The 23,001-nt window shown below is 41.5% G+C and overlaps 1 protein-coding gene across 1 annotated transcript in view; it reads left to right on the forward strand.

Annotated features, from left to right (window-relative positions):
* LOC124144127 (dynein axonemal assembly factor 8-like) overlaps positions 1–23,001 on the forward strand; it is a 107,160-nt gene that overhangs the window by 31,851 nt on the left and 52,308 nt on the right. The window contains exons 14-24 of the mRNA XM_046513382.2: positions 1,303–1,500; positions 2,297–2,403; positions 4,846–4,978; positions 5,726–5,905; positions 8,144–8,411; positions 10,410–10,647; positions 13,378–13,573; positions 15,142–15,236; positions 16,757–16,868; positions 18,120–18,243; positions 19,164–19,254. Of these exons, the coding sequence (XP_046369338.2) occupies positions 1,303–1,500; positions 2,297–2,403; positions 4,846–4,978; positions 5,726–5,905; positions 8,144–8,411; positions 10,410–10,647; positions 13,378–13,573; positions 15,142–15,236; positions 16,757–16,868; positions 18,120–18,243; positions 19,164–19,254 (1,742 nt within the window). The remainder of the gene's footprint in view (positions 1–1,302; positions 1,501–2,296; positions 2,404–4,845; positions 4,979–5,725; positions 5,906–8,143; positions 8,412–10,409; positions 10,648–13,377; positions 13,574–15,141; positions 15,237–16,756; positions 16,869–18,119; positions 18,244–19,163; positions 19,255–23,001) is intronic.

Here is a 23,001-nt window from a genome sequence, read left to right on the forward strand (position 1 = left end):
TCAAGCTCCTCCGTTTAGATGAAATATCTAACGAGCAACAAAAGAATACTATCCTATACATTAATTATGGTTTACGACTTCGCAACCGTCTTTGTACAAATGATGTTTAATTATTCTTGAGGTTATTTGCCTTTATTAATCAAATGCTTTAATCTCCCCTTGTTGTGTTGTGATGCGATTTATTTTGCACAAAATTGTATATATAAGTCTGCATGTTTATATTTGTACAAAATTGTATAAATATAATATTATTATATGTATATGGGCCTATGGCCTGAATACAATAAATGATGATGATGAACAAAAATATCCAATATAAAGCCCCTTCTTACACAGATTAGTTTCAGGGTTTTATTTGATAGTAATTCCTGCGTATTTGAGGCAATAATTTCCTGAAATACTCGTAAAGGTTTTTGACACGAGTCATAACTGACACAATGACTTTCAGAATTAAATGAGACTTTTATGAATACAAACTCATCTTTTTATCGATAGCTGTCACAATACGTACTTGTCATGAGAACACACCAGCCAATCAGCTGGAAGTATTTCTGTCTAGCGCTGTGGATATTCCTGTCCTATCTGGCAGAAAACAAGCGTGGCTTGGCCTGTCAAAAACACTGAGGACACGAGGAGGGTCGAGTAGCCTTGTGGTTAAGGTGTTCTCTTGTCATTCCGAAGACCTGGGTTCGATTCCCGACATGGGTACAATGTGTGAAGCTCATTTCTGGTGTCCCCTGCCGTGATATTGCTGGAATATTGCTAAAAGCGGCATAAAACCACACTCACTCACTCTAAATCATGAAAACACTATGGAACATCCTGTATGTCTGTGTAGGGACAAGTCTATCAAAATCGTTTTTAGGGAGCAGCACAGAGTTACCGTTACCACAGCTGAGGTTGACTTAACCAGAAAAAGAGGTTTTGAGTTATTCTGATATTGAAGGGGGCACGGGTTGCCCAGTCGTCTAAGGCGCCGCGATTCGCTGTGCAGAGTTGCGTCCCTTGGGCACGCCAGAAACCTATGATTGTGGGTTTGAATCCCGGTTCACCCCGATTATGTTTCTAGGTTTGTCAGCACCATACCCGTTTCACCGAAGTGGTAAAGATCTAAGACCTGCATCACTTCGGGCTTTCCTCCCACATTAGGCTGACACACCGTGATATAACTGGAATAATGTTAAAAGCGGCGTTAAACCCAACTCACTCACTCACCCTGTAAATGAAGGTGTAACACACATTTTCTTCTATATGTCACACACAGTTGTCTCCCCTTCTTGTAAATGTCTGTTTCTTCTCAAGGTATTTCATCAACAGAGGCACATGTCTTCTGTCCTGGAACAAACTCAGCTGATGACCTTGCTGACACCAACCAAGGGAGACAACTGGAGGCTACAGCGCCATCTACTGTGTTAGTGTTGCAGAAGGAGAACTCCTCACACAATGCTGCTAGTCTGATAGAGGCATTCATGATTCAGATGACACTGCAGGGAGTTCTGGGTAAGTCAAGTCAAGTCTAAACAATGAACTGTTCCGTTCATAAAGTGTTCGGTGTTGGAGATTTGATGCAAGGTAATAATTTATCTTCCCAAACTGGCTTCCACAGGAGATGTTGCTAGGGTAAGATCAAGCGATATCCCCTAGGAGGTGAGAGATATCACTGAAATGAACTGCATCACAAGACTTTGCAAACCATTATGACATCATCATTACCATGACATCACTTTAAATGACATCACCTATCTCTCTGCCATTGAAGCTGGAAAGCTGTACTGGTTATTAAAACTGGTTATTTCTCCTTAAAAAATGAAAGAGTTGGAAGAAAGATTTTGGATATAAAAATGTGAATTCATTGGAGTGTGAACCTTCATAGAGTGAGGGCCAAATATTTCATGAATGTTGCAAGCTCCAACGTTTATACAGTTTAGCTCTCATTCTGAGAAGATCCGGGGGCACGGGTGGCCCAGTCGTCTAAGACGCCGCGATTCGCTGTGCAGAGTTGCGTCCCATGGACACGCCAGAAACCTATGATTGTGGGTTCAAATCCTGGTTCGCCCCGATTGTGTTTCTAGGTTTGTCAGCACCATACCCGTGCTCGTGGGTTTCACCGAAGTGATAAACGTCTGAGACCTGCATCAATTCGGGCTTTCCTCCCACATTAAGCTGACACGCCGCGATATAACTGGAATACTGTTAAAATTGGCGTTAAACACAACTCACTCACTCACTGTGAAGATCCATATTCCAATGAACTCACGTGAAATGAAAGTCAGTGCTTGATTGTCGTGTATTTCAGGCCTGGTCCAGAAGGAAGTGTCGTTCAAGCTGACATCGAGACATCTGTTCCACGCCGCTACGTTCACTGAGGGGCTGCTCAACCTGCTGGGAGGGGACTTCAGCAAGGTGGGTGGCCAAAATATACACAGTCTGCAACCATGAAATAACTTCAGATTCTTCCTGTACGACTCTTCCTCTCAAGAAGATTGTATGCACTCTATGACCCTACTGACCGCCTCCGTGGTCTTGTGGTAGAGCGTCCGCCCGGAGAGCGGAAGGTCCAGGGTTCGATCCCGGGCCGCTTCATACAAAAAGACGTTAAAAGATTGTACTTGTTGTTACCCTGTCTGGCGCTCGGCATTAAGGGGCTAAAACAAGGACTGGTCGGCTCGGAGTCAGTATACTGTGTATGAGTGGGGTATTCATGTTAAACTGCGGCATGGTATCTCAGTGAGCTAGCACTATAAATCGGCATCAGTCCGGACTAGTACAAGCAGCCACACCACACATACACGTGCATGCACGTCGCTATATAAGTGCAATAATCTTGGACGCGACGTTAAATCCAATTTCACCTATGACCCTACAGTCAAGTCCCGTTTATCCGACATGGTTGGTTGCATATGATTATGTCGGATAAACAAAATTAAGTAGTATAAATAATAAATGTTCGTGATTGAAAATCACAACTACACAATATATAATGATACAAACACATAATAAAAAAATATAAATGAAATATTCATATTGATATGTTACATTGTTAGGGGACTATGTTTTCTAATCATGCAATCTCTAAAGCTCAACACAAAACAACTGTTATTGACTGTTTGACCACAGAGTACGCTGATCATTGGGTCGGATTAATGAGACTGATTAATAAGTGATTTCGGTAATTCGTTGCAAATTAGGTGTGTCGGAGTCGGAGTGAGAGATTGTCGGATTAACGGGTCTAAATAGCACTGATTTAATCGGTTCCCATCATTAGTGTCGGATAAAGCCGATTGTCGGATTAACAAGTGTCAGATTAACGAGATTTGACTGTATATAGCCCCTTGGCGCTGCCGTTTTTGAAGTTGTGCTGGATTCTTGAAATGATGTAATTTGTTAACCTTAAGCTAGGACAAGTTTTTTTTCTATTTAATCAGTCATTTTCTTAAAGAACAGAGCACTGGATTCAAATGTTCACAATTGATTAGACTATTTAAGATTGTTGCGAAGTAGCAACATGTTTGATGATTGATTCATTCGTTGATGAATGAGGAGATACTCATCTTGTAGGACGTTCAGTCACGATGGTCTCCATACATGCCATGGGGGACCCAATGTTATTATTACATATTTCTTGTATTGATTATTACTTCACATGACAATTTGTTATGGCTTATTACTAAAAAATGTATGATGTTGTACTTATGTGTACAAATTTAACTACCGTATATCGCTGTGTATAAGGCGAGTTTTTCGTACCTAAAATGAGGGGGTTAAGAAGGGGGGGCGTCTTATACATGGAGTCGAAGATCTCACATTTTTTTCCACTGGCGATGTCAACCGGCTTCCGATAGCCAGCCCAGCATTTGACAATAAAACTTCGCATTTTGTCCTAAATAACTGTTCCTATAACTATTTCCATACATAAACATGATTTGTATCTCTTTTCCTTGAATAAAGCTTAATAATTTCTGCAAATAAAGTTGAAATGACCCTCGCCTCGATGCAGATTGTCAAACCAGCTGACACGGTAAAACAATCAACATCCGTGAGTAGAGAGCCGTAAGTACTGGTAAACATCTGCATATTGCACATGTGACCTAACATGTGATAACCGGTGAAGCTGAAATCAATTCCCGCTGTTTTACAGTTGTATTAACAACTGTTGGAGATGGTGTGTATAAGTGATTGTGGAATAAACACGCTGAATGTGAAGCAAACATAAGCCTAGTTAGTTACAACATAGTTAATTGGCGATAAAATTACTCACCATTGTCTCTTATATGTTATTACTTCATAAATAAATTTTATTTTACGGGCACCAATTTGGTGTCGTACCGTGTAAACACAAAATGGCAACATGTGCTGGAGTTACACACGCGACCAATCATCTTGAAAAAGCAACGCAAGATAAACATATTTTTATTGCATATATAAGGTTTGTGTGCGCACTTGTGATGTGCTTCATCCCAGGTCGCCTTATACACGGAGTATAGGATTTTGGGGGGTCGTCTTATACGTGGGGTCGCCTTATACACAGCGATATATGGTACCCGTGAAGATCCGGGGTCTTCAGCAACCCATGCTTGCCATAAAAGGCGACTATGCTTGTCGTAAAAGGCGACTGACGGGATCGGGTGGTCAGGCGCGCTGACTTGGTTGATACATGTCATCGATTCCAATTGCGTGGATTGATGCTCATGATGTCAATCACTGGATTGTCTGGTCCAGACTCAATTATTTACAGACCGCCGTCATATAGTTGGAATATTGCTGAGAGCGGCGTTAAACAACAAACCAACCACAATTTAACCAGCTGTGTTGTACAAGTGTGTACTGATGATTTACATGTTGCAGTGTCCGGACTACGAGCTCCAGGGCAGTCCCAGCTACCTGCAGCCCAGCGTGTACACCAACCCCGAACTGGAGCAGGTGGCCGTGCTCATGTTGTGTGGCCATGACATACTGAAGTCATGTGGCCTGCTCATAGGTAGGTAGACCTTCTGCAGCAAGTGGCCATGACATACTGAAGTCATGTGGCCTGCTCATAGGTAGGTAGAGCTCCTGCAGCAAGTGGGGCGGTCCGGTAGCCTAGTGGTTAAAGCGCACGCTCGTCACGCCAAAGACCCGAGTTCGATTCCCGACATGGGTACAATGTGTGAAGCCCATTTCTGGTGTCCCCCGCTGTGATATTGCTGGAATATTGCTAAAAGCGGCATAAAACCATACTCACTCACTCACTCACTCCTGCAGTAGGTGGCCATGACATACTGAAGTCATGTGGCCTGTTCATAGGTAGGTAGAGTTCCTGCTTAGGAATGTTATGTTGATTGGTTACAAGGGCTGGGTTAACCAACTCAACTTCTCCATTTTACAAAGGTCACAGACCCCTGCTTATTTTATTGACTTGTCACAGTGAAACAATATGCTCAGTATTTTGTGGATATACCTCTATGACATCATGGAATGTCCACAACAAAAGATTTCACGATTTTTGCTGTGTGAACCTTTGAACAATCAACCCTAATAAGTGATAAGGTAAGCTAGTAGTTACAAGCTGAAATGTTGGTAGAAAATGTTGATTGTATCTGGTATAAAGCGGGGCCTGTTTGTCCTTGTTTAATTCCACTTTATACACACAGATTTATAACTGCACAGGGAATCTTGTTTGTTTGTTACGTATCACAAGCCTGTCAATATGCAGTTTCCTAGTGACAATGTCTTGTTTTTTCTTCAGGCAAGATTCTCAACTTGGTGCCACACAGTAAGACGCCAGTTGTCTCCCCTTTGGGCACAGGGTTTGAGCTGCTGGGGCTGAAGTGGATGCCGACGCTGTCGATGTCCCAGGCCAGGGAGGTCACGCCCTTCGAAGTGGGGGACAAGCAGTGGAGAGAGAGCATCCACACTCTCACACTAGGTGGGTTCATACACTTAGGATCCATTTAAATCTGCTGTAGAAGAACGTCATATAAAAAATTGATTAATTTTGGAATAGAAATTCAGAAATTTGTACCAAAGAATAGAAATGTTTTATTCAGATTTCAAGGTGTCATGTCAGCACCATACCCGTGCTCGTGGGTTTCACCGAAGTGGTAAACGTCTGAGACCTGCATCACTTCGGGCTTTCCTCCCACATTAAGCTGACACGCCGTGATATGACTGGAATACTGTTAAAAGCGGCGTTAAACCCAACTCACTCACTCACTCAAGGTGTCAAATCAGGACATATTCTCTGTGAGCCATCTGATATCAGATAGCAGGGAAAAGTTCCTTCTTGTCGTCATGCTCTATGACTGTGTATTCCGTAGTAGTAAATGTTGCTAGGCTCAGGCTAATCAACTGCCCCAGAAAGTATGATTCAAGTCCCTCTAATACCACTGTCTGCTAAATTTGATGGTAGGTATCAATCAAGCAGTTGTTGGTGACCAACATGATACAAAATGTCTCCGTTTCACCCAAGGGGGGCACAGGTGGCCCAGTCGTCTAAGGCGCCGCGATTCGCTGTGCAGAGTTGCGTCCCTTGGGCACACCAGAAACCTATGATTGTGGGTTCGAAACCCGGTTCGCCCCGAATATGTTTCTAGGTTTGTCAGCACCATACCCGTGCTTGTGGGTTTCACCGAAGTGGTAAACCTCTGAGACCTGCATCACTTCGGGCTTTCCTCCCACATCAAGCTGACACTTGATATAACTTGAATACTGTTAAAATCGGCATTAAACCCAACTCTGGACCGAGACAGAAAATGCAGATGAATTCTTGAAGCTCAGTCCCTTCAACAGGCGTCATGTCTACTAGTACACTAATTGATCATACAGCTCCTATCATACACTTGGTAATGTTGTAATGGTATTAGTACTATGGTCAAGTGGACCCAGTTTGCTGATAGTTGTTTAACTGAAAACATTAGAAGTCCAACTTTGTGATTTAGTGTCAATCCATAAACACAATGGTCAAGTCCCCGTGAAGATCTGGGTTAGTATTTTGCTTTACATACCACGATCATGTCGTATGAGGTAACTAACAGGATCGGGTGGTCAGGCTTACCGACTTGGTTGATGCATGTCTTCATCATACTCCGTTTGGGTAGATTGATATTCATCTTAATCAGTGGATTGTCTGGCCCAGACTTGATTATTTGCAGACCGCCGTCATATACAGTCAAGTCCTGTTAATCCGACATAGTTGGTTGTTTTGGATTATGTCGGATTAACGAGTATGTTGGATTAACGAGTATGTCGGATAAACGAGTATGTCGGATAAACGAGTATGTCGGATAAACGAGTATGTCGGATAAACGAATATGTCGGATTAACGAGTATGTCGGATTAACGAGTATATCGGATAAACGAGTATGTCGGGATAAACGAGTATGTCGGATAAACAAAATTAAGTAGTATCGACATTCGTGATCGAAAATCGAACAACTACACGATATAACAAATGTTATATTTGGGATAACACTTTCTTAGTAAAGTACAGATTCTCGTACTTTTTTGGGGTTGAATCCCTTGCCAGAGTGATGCACCTAATCGCCAGCCACTTTCTATACAAACACGTTGTTATAAAAAAATGAAAAATGAAATATTCATATTGTTGTGTTACATTGTTAGCGGAATATGTCTTCTAATCATGCAACCTCTAAAGCTCAACACAAAACAACTGTTACGGACAGTATGACTTATTCAAAATACTTTAAAAAGCATAGGCTGGAATGGAAGTCTCCAGTTTGAAACTGGTACCGCAAAGCTCAAGAAAACTGCTCTCTTAGTGGCTTGTGTTGACTTCCTGTTAGTCATTTCATTGGTCAGTCATAGTTTGTGAAAGGTTGTTCTGACGTGACCTGTAATTGGATGTGCTCTGCGGTAGTGAGAACTTGTATCTGATTTTAATAAGAATGAGGTAATATATAAATGTGATTAATCCTGTTTTGTTTGTTTAAAGCATTAATTGTTTATTGTGAAGCAAGTTTATCTCTGCAGCCTTTGTAAGATGCAGCTACCAGACAAGACTTGACTGTAGCTGGAATATTGCTGAATGCGGCATTAAACAAGAAACAAACAGACATATTAGTCTGGTTTTTTTCCTACATGCAGTCTTATAACTGAAATCCTTCTGACAATTAAGCAAAACTTTACTGACTATGTTCCTTTGCAGAACCTGTGCTAGTCCTGGCTGTCCGTGGGGTCAATGCTTTCAAGCACCTGTCCAGTCTCTTCCCTGACCGCAATGCTACTACCGGTCACTCTCCCCGCGGTCAGAAGCTGTCCCTGGACAAGATGATGTCTCAGACAGCTGATGAAGCTTACACCTACATCCGTCTGTTCTTCTCCCGACACGACCTCTACCCTGACCCCAAGTGTCGCCCCCTGCTGCCCTACCTCCCTGAGTCAAGACGTCGTCACGGCAACGCAACACTTGCAGAGTAAGGGGTCTTGTTCAAACACTGGTGAAGATGAATTAATCAGTAGAGTCTGTTTCAGGTAGGGGCAAGATAGCCCATTCAAGATGGACATGTTAGAAGTCAGTAGTCAGTCAAGTTTGGGGCCATTAGTCAGTAACCAGTATGTTTTTGGCGAAGCCAAGGGGAAAAAAACCCACTTCTGAGCTGTTCAACTAAGCCTATGGGACAGAAAAAGAAAGTCATTATTTTTGCCAAACGTAGGCTTCAGTCTGTTGTTGCTAAGTTGCAGACTGCATAAGTAAACATATACCGTATTCGGTGTAATAAGCGCCCCGCTCTAATAAGCGCCCACGGCGATATTTGCTAATATATTGGCTAGTGAACAATCCCAACTAAAGTACTCACGGAAATGAAAAAAACCTGTTTTTTCGACCTCAGATCTTAAATAAATGCAGTTAATATACAAAATATGTAAATATTCAAACAACTAAATTAGTACTAATTGGGCCATGGCACAAATACAGCGTATCAAATGTTTTTATGCCTTTTTACACGTAAAAGTGTGTAAAAATGTGAATAAAACAGACTATTGTGAAACAGGGCATAACCAGGTGTAAGTAGATCAAGGTGACCTATGACACCTTGACGACAGGTGAGAACAGGTGCATAATGCCTATAGTCTGTTTCTGCTATGTCAATTTGGACTTAGTTTCATTTTTGAATGTTGAAAGTGCCGACAAATTATCTCCTGTAAAGTACATTTTGTATTGTTCACTGAGATCAAACTAGCAAATCCAGACTAGTACTTTTCGAGTTGTTTTGTTATTTCGTATTTACAGCTACGTAACACTTTGTGTCGATTTTTAAATTGAGAAAAACAGGTTTTTTTCATTTCCGTGAGTACTTATCACCTCTTCCGATTGATCAATGTACACAAGACTTATTTATTCGTGAATAATACGCACTCGTGTGGTATATGCACCCTTAATTATGGGCAAATAAATTCTGGAAAAATATATCCGTGGTATATAAACATTTCAGGTTTTCAGCATAAACCACAAAATTTACGAGCTTTCAACTGTTTTTTTTCACTAAAATAATATTCTAATAAGAGCCCCCTATTTTTAATTTTGAGAGCGCCCTGTGCGCTTATTATGTTGAATATGGTATGTGTGTAAACAGACGTGGTTTTTGTGACAGTTTAGTAGTACATGTGACGTAAGGACCAACAGTACAACACATATACAATTGAAACATTTACTGTGTAGGAATGTGTTTACAATAAAGTATTTCATGATAGTTATATATCAACTTATTAGCTCTCAGGCAAATTATGTATTGCAGCGGTACAGAGAGCTTAAGACAATCTCATTAAAATCAGATCTTAGTTCTCGCTACCACTAAACAAAGATCTGAGAACATCCCATTAGGGGTCACGTCAGGACGACCTTTCATCCAACCAATCAGAGCTTCACTTACCAGATCATGAAAGTGACAGTCAGAATGTGATTTCTAATCATGCAACCTCGAAAACTTTAACACGGGGTATTCTGAACGATAGTTACGGGTTTAACAACTGAATCCATACAATCTAGACCATATATTTGCCATTCCAGAATGTTCTTTTGTTCAGGTTTCAAATTTTTAATCGAGATATTGTCAAAGTATGTTTCGAAGCGTAGTCGCCAATTTGAATTTAGTGCCATAAAGCACGAGAAAGCTGTGTTCTGATTGGCTTCTGTCGACTTCTTGTCAGTCATTCCATTGGTCGGTCAAAATTCGCCCAAGGTCGGTCTGACTGACCCGTAATGGGATGTCCTCAGATCTTTGTTTAGCCGTAGTGAGAACTTAGATCTGATTTGAATGAGATTGAGCTTAAGAAACATCCACATGATATGTTTAGAATAGAACATTAAAACTTTCACGAGATGGTCGATTGACTTAGAATCCACTATACAGACATCAACTGAGTGTAGATTCTGCTCACGGATTTTTCATCTATGTCATATGTTTCCACAGCTGGAAGAAATCCCGCCCATCACATCATCCCCAGGTACAAGAGAACCTATTTGACTTGATGCTAGCTGGCCCACGACTGCTCACAACCTTTCTACTCATTAAACCATCAGCTGTAGTCAACCATCTGGCAAGAGTCTTCAAGAAGATAGCACAGGAAGGATTCCAGATTGTAGGACTTAAGATGGCCGTCCTAAGTTCACAACAGGCTCGACATGTCCTGTCTGCTGACATTGTACAGGTTGGTAGCAATTAAACTATTCAATTATCAAAGCCTTATCAAAATAGAATTACTAAATCTTGCAAAGAACCTTGTAACATATTGAATAAATATATACCGTATTTATTCGTGTATAATACACACTTTTTTTCCACAATTTTTAGACTCCAAACTTAGGGGTGCGTATTATACACGAGAACTAAATGTTTACCCCCTTTTCCCCAGCCATACAACGAAAGACAACCAACGGAACTTTATGACCAGAAATTGCCGGTAGTTAAATCCACTAATGTAGAAGCATAATTAAATCACAACACGTACAGGGGGCACGGGTGGCCCAGTCGTCTAAGGTGCCGCGATTCGCTGTGCAGAGTTCCGTCCCTTGGGCACGCCAGAAACCTATGATTGTGGGTTGAATCCCGGTTCGCCCCGATTATGTTTCTAGGTTTGTCAGCACCATACCCGTGCTCGTGGGTTTCACCGAAGTGGTAAACGTCTTAGACCTGCATCACTTTTGGCTTTCCTCCCACATTAAGCTGACACGCCGCGATATAACTGGAATACTGTTAAAAGCGGCGTTAAACCCAACTCACTCACTCACTCACTCACTCACTCACTCACTCACTCACTCACTCACAACACGTACCTTTGTATTTCTGTGATAATAATTATATATTTAAAGTTTATTACCACTTATTTGTTTCAGACACTCATTTGTAAAATTAATTTGAAATATTACTTCTCAAAACGTGTTTGTTGTTAATTCTCTCAGCTTCACTGCTGGCCATGAAATGTCATCAGATGAACAATCGATGTATCCAGCTTTGGAGTGAAAATATTACAACTACCCACCTGAACTTAACTTATAAACATTTTCTAAAGACAATATATGCAAATGTCTTAAAAGTCATGTCTAGTTTTTAATTATTTAGAGTTTTTAAAAGTAACATAACTTTGCATAACACCTTTGCCACGGGCTAATTTGCATAGCCTATCACATGACCAGACTTTTCTCTCGTTTTTAAACAAACGCTAAAATCAGAACAGACTGGGGCTTTACATATTGTTTTGCATAATTATATAGATATGCTACTAAAACTGTGAGACTATGAGCTGCATGACAACATATATTTATTCGTAAAAGCAACCGCAACTCTCACACTCTGTGTGGCTTCAATGACAGCATGTGATGTAAACAAAGGAAAATACGCAAATAGAAATTGTTTTTCACGTTAAGGCATATTTTCTCATTGAAAATTAACCATGGCATATGTTCATCTAGATGTGAAGACTCGTCAAAAATGAAAGAGAAATTTTTTTTATCATTGTTGCGGTGAATAATGCGATTTGGCGCAGTCACAGTATGTGGTTAAGCGGAACCTATGGAACGGGGTGAACGGAAGTTGTAAGTATTGGAGGGACACACGTTTTTTGCCGAAATATAGTTAAACATTACTGAATGAATTTTAAATAAGTATTGATAAAATAGATGACAAACATATGTCAGTAATACAGTGAAAATATTTTTATTACCAGATAGTGTAACAACAGGATTAACTTGCGTAATTCAATACGGATTTGTTGATATGCTATGATGGATCATGATTATACACTAGAGATATTTTTCTCCAGGATTTAATTGTCCATAATTAGGGGTGCGTATTATACACGAATAAATACGGTATTTATTGGGACCTCCCCTACTTCTGCCAGCCTTGTGTATCAGCATCAGTAGTGTGGCTTTCACCTGACACTGAAACATTTGACCTCTGTAGAAACCCCACCTGACACTGAAACATCTGACCTCTTTTGAAACACCACCTGACACTGAAACATCTGACCTCTGTAGAAACACCAGCTGACACTGAAACATCTGACCTCTGTAGAAACACCACCTGACACTGAAACATCTGACCTCTGTAGAAACACCACCTGACACTGAACATCTATCCTCTGTTGAAACACCACCTAACACTGAAACAGACGTCTGACCTCTGTAAAAACACCACAGGCATCTGACACTTAAACATACATCTGGCCTCGGTAGAAACACCACAGATAGCTGACACTGAAACAGTCATCTGACACTGAAACAGACATCTGACCATTGAAACACCACAGGCACCTGACACTGAAACAGACATCTGACCACTTTAGAAACACCACAGGCACCTGACACTGCAACAGACATCTGACCACTGAAACATCACAGGGAGCTGACATTGAAACAGATATCTGCCCACTGAAACACCACAGGCACTTGACACTGAAACAGACATCTGCCCACTGAAACACCACAGGCACCTGACACTGAAACAGACATCTGACCACTGAAACACCACAGGGAGCTGACACTGAAAGAGACATCTGCCCACTGAAACACCACAGGCACCTGACACTGAAACAGACATCTGACCACTGTAACACCACAGGGAGCTGACACTGAAACAGACATCTGACCACTTTAGAAACACCACAGGCACCTGACACTGAAACAGACATCTGACCACTGAAACACCACAGGCACCTGACACTGAAACAGACATCTGACCACTGAAACACTACAGGCACCTGACACTGAAACAGACATCTGACCTCAGATCAATGAAAGCCACAACCAAAGAACCTGTCTTTTGTTCTCAATGACTATAGACTACAAGAACTATTGAAAATCATCATGAAACTGTTGTGTCATTTCTCCAGTTATGTAACTTTGAATCTGTATCATATTTTGTATTGACTTTGGTCCAGGATCTTGCCCTCTGCAAAAGCCACGTTGACCACCTGACATCCAATCCGTCCATATGCCTATGTCTACAACGAGAGAATGCGGTCAAGCGACTAGTGGACATTCTCGGGCCAGAAGATCCCCAGAGTGCTCGACGTCAGAGTCAGTTTCTGTGGAGAGGAACATTTGGCAGAGACGTAGTAGCTAACGGCCTGTATGGTGAGATCACTCTTAATTAATTTGATTTACATCAATCTCATTAAAATCAGATCTTTGTACTCGCTACCACTAAACAAAGATCTGAAGACATCCCATTAGGGGTCACGTCAGAACGACCTTTCATCCGACTAATCAGAGCGTCGCTTACCAGATCATGAAAGTGACAGTCGGAATGTGTTTTCTAATCATGCAACCACGAAATATTTAACACAGGGTATTCCGAACGACAGTTACAGGTTTTATGATTATATCCATACAATCTAGGCCATCAATAAGCCGTTCCAGAATGTTCTTCTGATCAGTTGGTTTTTTTTAAATCGAGAATACGTCAAAATATGTTTCGAAGCGTAGTCGCCAGTTTGAAACTAGTGTCGTAAAGCTCGAGAAAGTAGCCTTCTGATTGGGTAATATCGATTTCTTGTCAGTCATTTCATTGGTCGGTCAAAATTCTCGAAAGGTCGTTCTGACGTGACCCGTAATAGGATGTCCTCAGATCTTTGTTTAATGGTAGCGAGAACTAAGATCTGATTTGAATGAGGTTTGATTTACATAAACTCTGCACACCTGACGGTAGTGTAGGCACTATCTTGTTGCTCATGCCATCAACCAGTGGTTTGTCTGCTTCAGACACAATGCCACACATAACAAGTTGCCTTGACATAGCTCACATATTGATGACTACAGTATAAATCTATCTCTGCCTGCCTTCGTGGCGTGGTGGATAGAATGGCTGTCCAGGGAGTGGAAGGTCGATGGGTTGTCCCCAGATTGTCAAAACAAAAGACATTAAAAGATTGTGCTCATTATCAACCTGCCTCTTGTTCAGAGAGAGAGCGAGTTGGGTTTAACGCCGCTTTTTACAGTATTCCAGTTATGCCACGGCGTGTCAGCTTAATGTGGGAGGAAAGCCCGAAGTGATGCAGGTCTTAGACGTTTACCACTTTGGTGAAACCCACGAGCAGGGGTATGGTGCTGACAAACCTAGAAACATAATAACCGGGATTGGAGCCCACAATCATAGATTTCTGGCGTGCCCAAAGGGCGCAACTCTGCACAGTGAATCATTAAGCTGACACGCCGTGATATAACTGGAATACTGTTAAAAGCGGCGTTAAACCCAACTCACTCACTCCTTGTCAGCACAGGCCCCCGTACTACATGGCTACTATATGAGGTGCCTAACCAGACAGCGTTAGAAATCGGCACTAGTCCTGTAGTCCTTACCAAACTGCCCAATAGTAAAGGTATCATAAGGACTAGTCGAAAATGTCCCATTTTAAGGGTTTTGCTATATGTTATCATTATAAGGACTAGTGGACAAAAACTGTTAGTTTCTAACCCTGCCAGAGGATTTGGTCACACTCCAGGCTGATTGTCTGTCTTTCAAACTGATGACATGGATCATTGCTTATACTTTCACTTGCTGGATGTGTTGTCCAGATCATTTGCTGGACGCTTGGATGTAGCTTGAACAATCACTCACCTACTTCCACACTCGTTTCTATGTTGAACACACCTTTTTAACCTTGACAGACAGTACTAAGAATTTCCTCTTCAACCTTCCGCAGGTTCACATGACTACAACCAAGCCGTGCTGGACCTGACGTTCTTCTTCCCCCAAGGTCTGTGTTGTGAGGAGACGCCGGAGCTGGTCAACAATGGGGTCAGTGTCTTCTTTCTCTGTCCTTCAAGCCTGAACACAAGCAGTCATACCATAGAGCAGGTTGTTGCACCCTGTCCAATATAAGGGGGCACGGGTGGCCCAGTCGTCTTAGGCGCCGCGATTTGCTGTGCAGAGTTGCGTCCTTGGGCACACCAGAAACCTATGATTGGGGGTTCGAATCCCGGTTCGCCCCGATTATGTTTCTAGGTTTGTCAGCACCATACCCGTGCTCGTGGGTTTCACTGAAGTGGTAAATGTCCGAGACCTGCATCACTTCGGGCTTTCCTCCCACATTAAGCTGACACGCCGTGATATAACTGGAATACTGTTAAAAGCGGCGTTTAACCCAACTCACTCAATCACTGTCCAATATAAGTGCTGTGACCTTATTCCACATGATGGAAGAGTAAGCCTGTAGAGGACACCCAATAGCACAATAGTTTCATTCTCATTTTCAATAAATAGTTGTTTTCATCATTCCAATCTAATGATTAGGGGTGCAACGAATACACTGAGGCGAATATGATTCGTATCTCGAATACGAATATTAATTCATAAATACAATAACAAGTCAGAGGTTAATGTATTATTTGTTATATTCAGTGAAACAATAACGCAATATATTATTTGACATGGTTTGTTAATTATTAATATATTATACATTTATATACTGCACTTATCCAGGTTCTAGTATCTGCTCAAATGTGACAATGACCAGTGACCACATTACTGTCAAATTAAATATTATAAGAGTGTTGTCTTTGAAGAAATATATGCATATCATATGTTCTTATGGATATTTTTAGGTACAGGGTATGTAAATGCAAATGATTGCATATTCATAAATATTCGATTCTAGTGGCCACGAATAACAAATTTAATTCATGAATGGATACGGTTCAATTCACCGAATACGCACATGAATTGTAACAGCCTTACTAATGATCTATTGATCCTGTTTTGACAGATAGACCATATGATTGAGTCACTTGGGTTTAATGCCACTTACGGCAGTATTTCATTTGTGTCACATCATGTCAACTTGATGTGATGCAGGCCTCAGACGTTTCCCACTTTGGTCAGGGTGAGAATCTTCCGCGGTCCGCAAGTTTTAGTGACCACAAATGTATTAAAATCTGATGGCTTCCCCCAAATTATGGACCATGCTCCATTGCAAAGAGTGAGTGAGTGAGTACGGTTTTACGCCGCTTTTAGCAATATTCCAGCAATATCACGGCGGGGGACACCAGAAATGGGCTTCACACATTGTACCCATGTTGGGAATCAAACCCAGGTCTTCGGCGTGACGAGCGAACACTTTAACCACTAGGCTACCTGACACCCCACCCATTGCAAAGAAATTTCAACTGAAAAGGAAAATATTTATTGTCATCCCTGTTTGGTGAAACCCACAAGCACAGGAATGGTGCTGACAAACCTAGAAATTTAATCAGAGAGATTAGGAATTTGATATTGGCCAGATGAAGAGTTTGACATGTTGGGGTCATTTGGTGTTACAGATTGTGTGTCCGGCTGAAGACCTGTCTATAGATCTGCATCACTTTGACAGGCGCGATGTAAATCTGGTACATCACAGTCAAGCTCTCGAGTCCTACAGCACAGACATGGCAGGTATGTGATCAGTCATCTGGACAAGATATTAATAATGAATCCTGTTTTTTCCAGCTCTAAAATGACACATGGACACTCCCTCCCATCAGATGACCAGTTCATCATTTCAGACTTAAGGTCATAATGTGCTCTCCACATAACTATTTTATTCAGCTTTCAAAAACCATCTTCCCGAGCCAAGTGAGTTAACTGACTTTAGAAGTCCAGTTAGGACTAGGCTGGAATTCCTGGGCTCGATCATAGCGCCACCAGTGGTTATTACGAGTAATGACCATGCTAAACCTCTCCTATGGACCAATCAGATTCCACCTTTCATATCACTTGCATTTGATTCAAACAAAATGGCGGCGCCCAGTCAAGACGATCTGATCGATAATCAAGATCTATATTGTGATAAAACGAGTCTTACATCGCGAAGTGCATCAAATCACATGAGCACCTTGATTAAAATCATGAAAAGATTTGGAAAATATCTGTTGACAACGAGTTGGCGGTGCACATGCTTTGCAAATCCTGCAATCGACCGAAACGAGCACGACAGTTTACAAACCGGATTTCAATTTTGTTGCACGATTTTGATTGGACTATGCATAGACTCGTTAGCCCAGCCAAAATGTAACTCCATAATACCAGCCTGGTTCGGCAAGGGTGGAAACTGGCACTTCTATAGTCGGTTAACTCCCTTGTCTCAGGAAGATGTCAAAAACAGATGCTGTTATTCTGACTTTATTGTAACAGAAAAGGGGGCATGTACCAGTCTCATTATATGAAAGTTGCCTGAGAGTTATGTCTTTTCAACCTCATACAGACACTATTCCCTTTGCTTTTCACGAGAGAGGAAATTGTCTCCCTTGATGCACAGTGATTTTATGCAGTAGTTATCTCCCTTTAACTGAGAGTCCATAACTTTGAGTTGATGATGTTGAGTTCTTGCCTTGATAGGAGCAATAGTAGACTAGTGGTCTATGACCTAAGTAACTCACTGTGCAGAGTTGCCTCCTTTTGTGAACCAAGGATCTGCTGGTCATGGTTTCAAATCCAAACTTGTTCTGTCCAGCACCATGCTTGTGACTGCACAACAACCTGTTTTTTTCCTCCAATTTTAAGCTGAAAAAGCCTCATATAACTGAAATTACTGAGCCATAAGGCTCATTTTGATCAGCCACAATGATACAATGTCCTCAAGTTGGACTATTGCTGAAAACAGCATGACACCTCACTCATGTTGGATTATTTCTACCTGTGTTGCAGAGATTCATGAAATGCTGCTCCAGACAACATGTCTAGTGCTGATGTCCCCTGTGCTGACTGGGCGAGGCCGAGACCGGCTGGGGGTGGGGCATGTGGAGATATTGGAGGCTCTGTTCACACACGGGTAGGTGCAGCCCTAGATAGGTCTTGGCTTGCTGAAACTGATACTGCGGTGTGACCTATCCAGCGTGATAGCAAGTCGTCACCTGTGTAGAGGCAGGGGTCCCAAGCAATCTATTCTAGTTGTAGGACACCTAGTGCAGCCCTAGATAGATCTTGGCTTGCTGAAACTGATACTGCTGTGTGACCTATCCAGCGTGATGGCAGGTCGTCACCTGGATAGAAGCAGGGGTCCCCATCAATCTATTGCTCGTAGTAGGACACCTAGTGCAGCCCTAGATAGGTCTTGGTTTGCTGAAACTGATACTGCGGTGTGACCTATCCAGCGTGATGGAAAGTCATCACCTGTGTGGAAGCAGGGGTCCCAAGCAATCTATTGCTCGTAGTAGGACACTGCTAATTTGCTTGGTGTGGTTAGGTTCAGTGACTTGATTAAGTGTCATCATGCTGAGTTGGTAATAATATCAATCACTCTCTTATTAGCGACTGTACGGTCGCCTATACGACTGACATTGGCGCCGTTATTATGATCTTGTCCCTTGGGCATGCCAGAAACCTATGATTGTGGGTTGGAATCCCGGTTCGCCCCGATTATGTTTCTAGTTTAGTCAGCACCATACCCGTGCTCGTGGGTCTCACCGAAGTGGTACGTATTTTCTTGAGTATAGTGCGCACTTAAGGACTAAACACTTTAATGTTCCCATTGCTTGAATTTTGCTATAAATCAGTGTAGCAGGACTAGCTACAAACTCTTATGTACCAGTGGCTGAAGTTTTGCACCTTCAATTTCTAAGGTAAAGTCACAGACTTCTACAGCGTTACATTTTGGGAGAAAACTGCTAGTTCATACAATGGTCACTTGTATCAGACTAGCAACTAGTGGCTTTGGGAGCCCTTAACATCATATGAGGTCTTGTGTTGCAGGTTTGAGTTGAGTGCTGCACGGATGCTCTGGTTCACCAGAACCCAGGCAGAACACTTTCTCCACCTTGTAGACGCTGGCAGTTTCAAACAGGTAGATACATCATTGAAATGTTGTCTTCTGTTTCAAAGTAGGCTGATTTAAAGATGTATGTTTGGATGAAAACTGATGGTAGAGGTTAGAGTCTTAGTGGGAAGATACATCAATGGATTGGTGGATTGCGATTTTTTACTTCTTGATACAAGTATTCATCACAATCGCACACAGTATCGATTCTTACCTTAAATATTTTCTTCAATAAATGTTTCAGCAAACACTAACTACTAGTGAAAATGAGTAGTGGAAACGTAAATATTTTCATCCATTGCCCCATACTTGCCAACTGTAAATCGTTAGTGTGCCAGATATTTGGCCATCCTTGCTATGAAAAACATGGCTCACGCACCACAGAAAAGTGCACATGCGAGCATCGTGGTACGTACCGGATTGTGAGCAAGGTATCATGATACGTATCGGATTGCACAGTTGGTGTATCGTCCCAGCCCTAATTCCCAGGTGCTGATATGTGTGTCTACCTATGTGTGTCTACCTATGTGTGTCTACCTATGTGTGTATGTGTGTCTACCTCATGTGTGTCTACCTATGTGTGTCTACCTATGTGTGTCTACCTCATGTGTGTCTACCTATGTGTGTCTACCTATGTATGTCTACCTATGTGTGTCTACCTCATGTGTGTCTACCTATGTGTGTCTACATATGTGTGTCTACCTCATGTGTGTCTACCTATGTGTGTCTACATATGTGTGTCTACCTCATGTGTGTCTACCTATGTGTGTCTACCTATGTGTGTCTACCTCATGTGTGTCTACCTATGTGTGTCTACCTATGTGTGTCTACCTATGTGTGTCTACCTATGTGTGACTACCTATGTGTGTCTACCTATGTGTGTCTACCTCATGTGTGTCTACCTCATGTGGACAAGACCCGTGAAGATTCCGGGGTAGAATAGGTCTTCAGCAACCCATGCTTGCCGTAAAAGATAGCTATGCTTGTCGTAAAAGGCTACTAACGGGATCGGTTGGTCAGGCTCGCTGACTTGGTTGATGCATGTCATCGGTCCCAGTTGCGTGGATCGATGCTCATGATATTAATCACTGGATTGTCTGGTCCAGACTCGATTATTTACAGACCGCCGTCATATAGCTGGCATATTGCTGAGTGCGGCGTTAAACAACAAAACAACCAAATCATGTGGACAAGCAGTGAGTTGAAGACTTTATGGGAAACATCAGACTGGCCACATTCTTTGGTGTAATTGATTTATATACTGAAAATCATTGGGGGCACGGGTGGCCCAGTCATCTAAGGCATTGCATTTTGAATAGGAGAGTTGTGCCGCTTGGGCACGCCAGAAACCTATGATTTTGGGTTCGATTCCCGGTTCGCCCAGATTATGTTTCTAGGTTTGTCAGCACCATACCCGTGCTCGTGGGTTTCACCGAGGTGGTAAACGTCTGAGACCTGCATCACTTTGGGCTTTCCTCCCACATTAAGCTGACACACCATGATATAACTGGAATACTGTTAAAAGCGGCATTAAACCCAACTCACTCACTCACTCACTCACTCTCACCAAGTTCAGCATAACGTGTGGTCAGTTTGTTTGCACAAGCAGGTATGACAGTCATCAACTGTGTATGACGACATTTTGGTTCTTGGTTACTTTGTCAAATAATCGTAGAGGTAGAAAGAAAACACCGCTCATGGTGAAAATGTCCTGTACCGTTACAACAGTCGAGTGAATACATATCACTGCTCAGTTATGTTCATAGCTTAAGTTGTAAAACACTTGGAATGTTTTACAATCTTTGTATTACAATCTCATGTGAACCTGGCTTATTTGGAATTCCTGCTCAGATCACATGTGAGGAGGGAAAGTTGAGTTTGTGAAAACTATACGTTATATATTCAGCTAATATCGCACTGTACCACACCACGACAGTCTTCGCGTTATTGTGTTTACTATTTTTATCCCCCCGACATACAATGACCATCAGTATGTCCGTCTGACCGTCCGTCTGTCTGTCTGTAATCATTGTTTGTCCGGAGCATATTTCCTAAACCGTACAACCTAGCTTCACAAAGCTTGGTACACTTAACAATCAGGCTCATTAGTAGTGCCCTCTGCTATTTAGAGATTTTTAGAATTTTTTTATTTTTGTTGTTTCCATGGAAATATTATGAACTTAGGAAATTTGAGGGTAGTGCTCTTGTCCGGAGCATATTTCCTAAACCGTACAACCCAGCTTCCCAAAACTTGGTACACTTAACAATCAGGCTCAGTAGTAGTGCCTTCTGCTATTTAGAGATTTTTAGAATTTTTTATTTTTGTCGTTTCCATGGAAATATTATGAACTTAGGAAATTTGAGGGTAGTGCTCTTGTCCGGAGCCTATTTCCTAAACCGTACAACCCAGCTTCCAAAAACTTGGTACACTTAACAATCAGGCTCAGTAGTAGTGCCTTCTGCCATTTAGAGATTTTTAGAATTTTTTATTTTTGTCGTTTCCATGGAAATATTATGAACTTAGGAAATTTGAGGGTAGTGCTCTTGTCTGGAGCCTATTTCCTAAACCGTACAACCCAGCTTCCCAAAACTTGGTACACTTAACAATCAGGCTCAGTAGTAGTGCCTTCTGCTATTTAGAGATTTTTAGAATTTTTTATTTTTGTCGTTTCCATGGAAATATTATGAACTTAGGAAATTTGAGGGTAGTGCTCTTGTCCGGAGCCTATTTCCTAAACCGTACAACCCAGCTTCCCAAAACTTGGCACACTTAACAATCAGGCTCAGTAGTAGTGCCTTCTGCTATTTAGAGATTTTTAGAATTTTTTATTTTTGTCGTTTCCATGGAAATATTATGAACTTAGGAAATTTGAGGGTAGTGCTCTTGTCCGGAGCATATTTCCTAAACCGTACAACCCAGCTTCCCAAAACTTGGTACACTTAACAATCAGGCTCAGTAGTAGTGCCTTCTGCTATTTAGAGATTTTTAGAATTTTTTATTTTTGTCGTTTCCATGGAAATATTATGAACTTAGGAAATTTGAGGGTAGTGCTCTTGTCTGGAGCATATTTCCTAAACCGTACAACCCAGCTTCCCAAAACTTGGTACACTTAACAATCAGGCTCAGTAGTAGTGCCTTCTGCTATTTAGAGATTTTTAGAATTTTTTATTTTTGTCGTTTCCATGGAAATATTATGAACTTAGGAAATTTGAGGGTGGTGCTCTTGTCCGGACCATATCCCTGAACCATACAACTTAGCTTCTCAAAAGATTTTACACCTATCAAGCAGGTTATGAAGTGGTGCCTTTGCTATTAACAGATTTTTCTTTTTTTTTCTTTTTTCAATTTAAATTTAAAATTGATGAACTTAGGGTAATGTCCTCGTCTGGAGCATATCTTCTAAACCATGCGACAGAGATTCACCAAACTCTATGCAAATATCAATCATGTTCACTAGTAGTGCAGTTTGTTATTTATTGATTTTAATCTTTTTAATTTGTAGCCCCTGACATATAATGAAACAAGATGTTTACGTTTGTTTTTTTGTCAATCCCTAGTACATTCTCTTTATGCCTTTGTGTCATGAGGCTACTACAGAGCTATTCATATGCGAATCTGCAAAGTTATTGTTATTACAATTTCATGAGATCATCAGAAAGTGAGCTACATGAACCAATATTTAATAACCTTCAATATATTTTTAGTTTTGGCATCAAGGAAAAAGATTTCCTTACCAATCTAAATACATTTGAAGGTACACACAGTTTACCGAT

The sequence above is a fragment of the Haliotis rufescens genome, unplaced genomic scaffold, assembly GCF_023055435.1.
Source record: "Haliotis rufescens isolate VD_foot unplaced genomic scaffold, xgHalRufe1.0.p SCAF_87, whole genome shotgun sequence".
In the NCBI taxonomy this organism is placed as follows: Eukaryota; Metazoa; Mollusca; class Gastropoda; order Lepetellida; family Haliotidae; genus Haliotis; species Haliotis rufescens.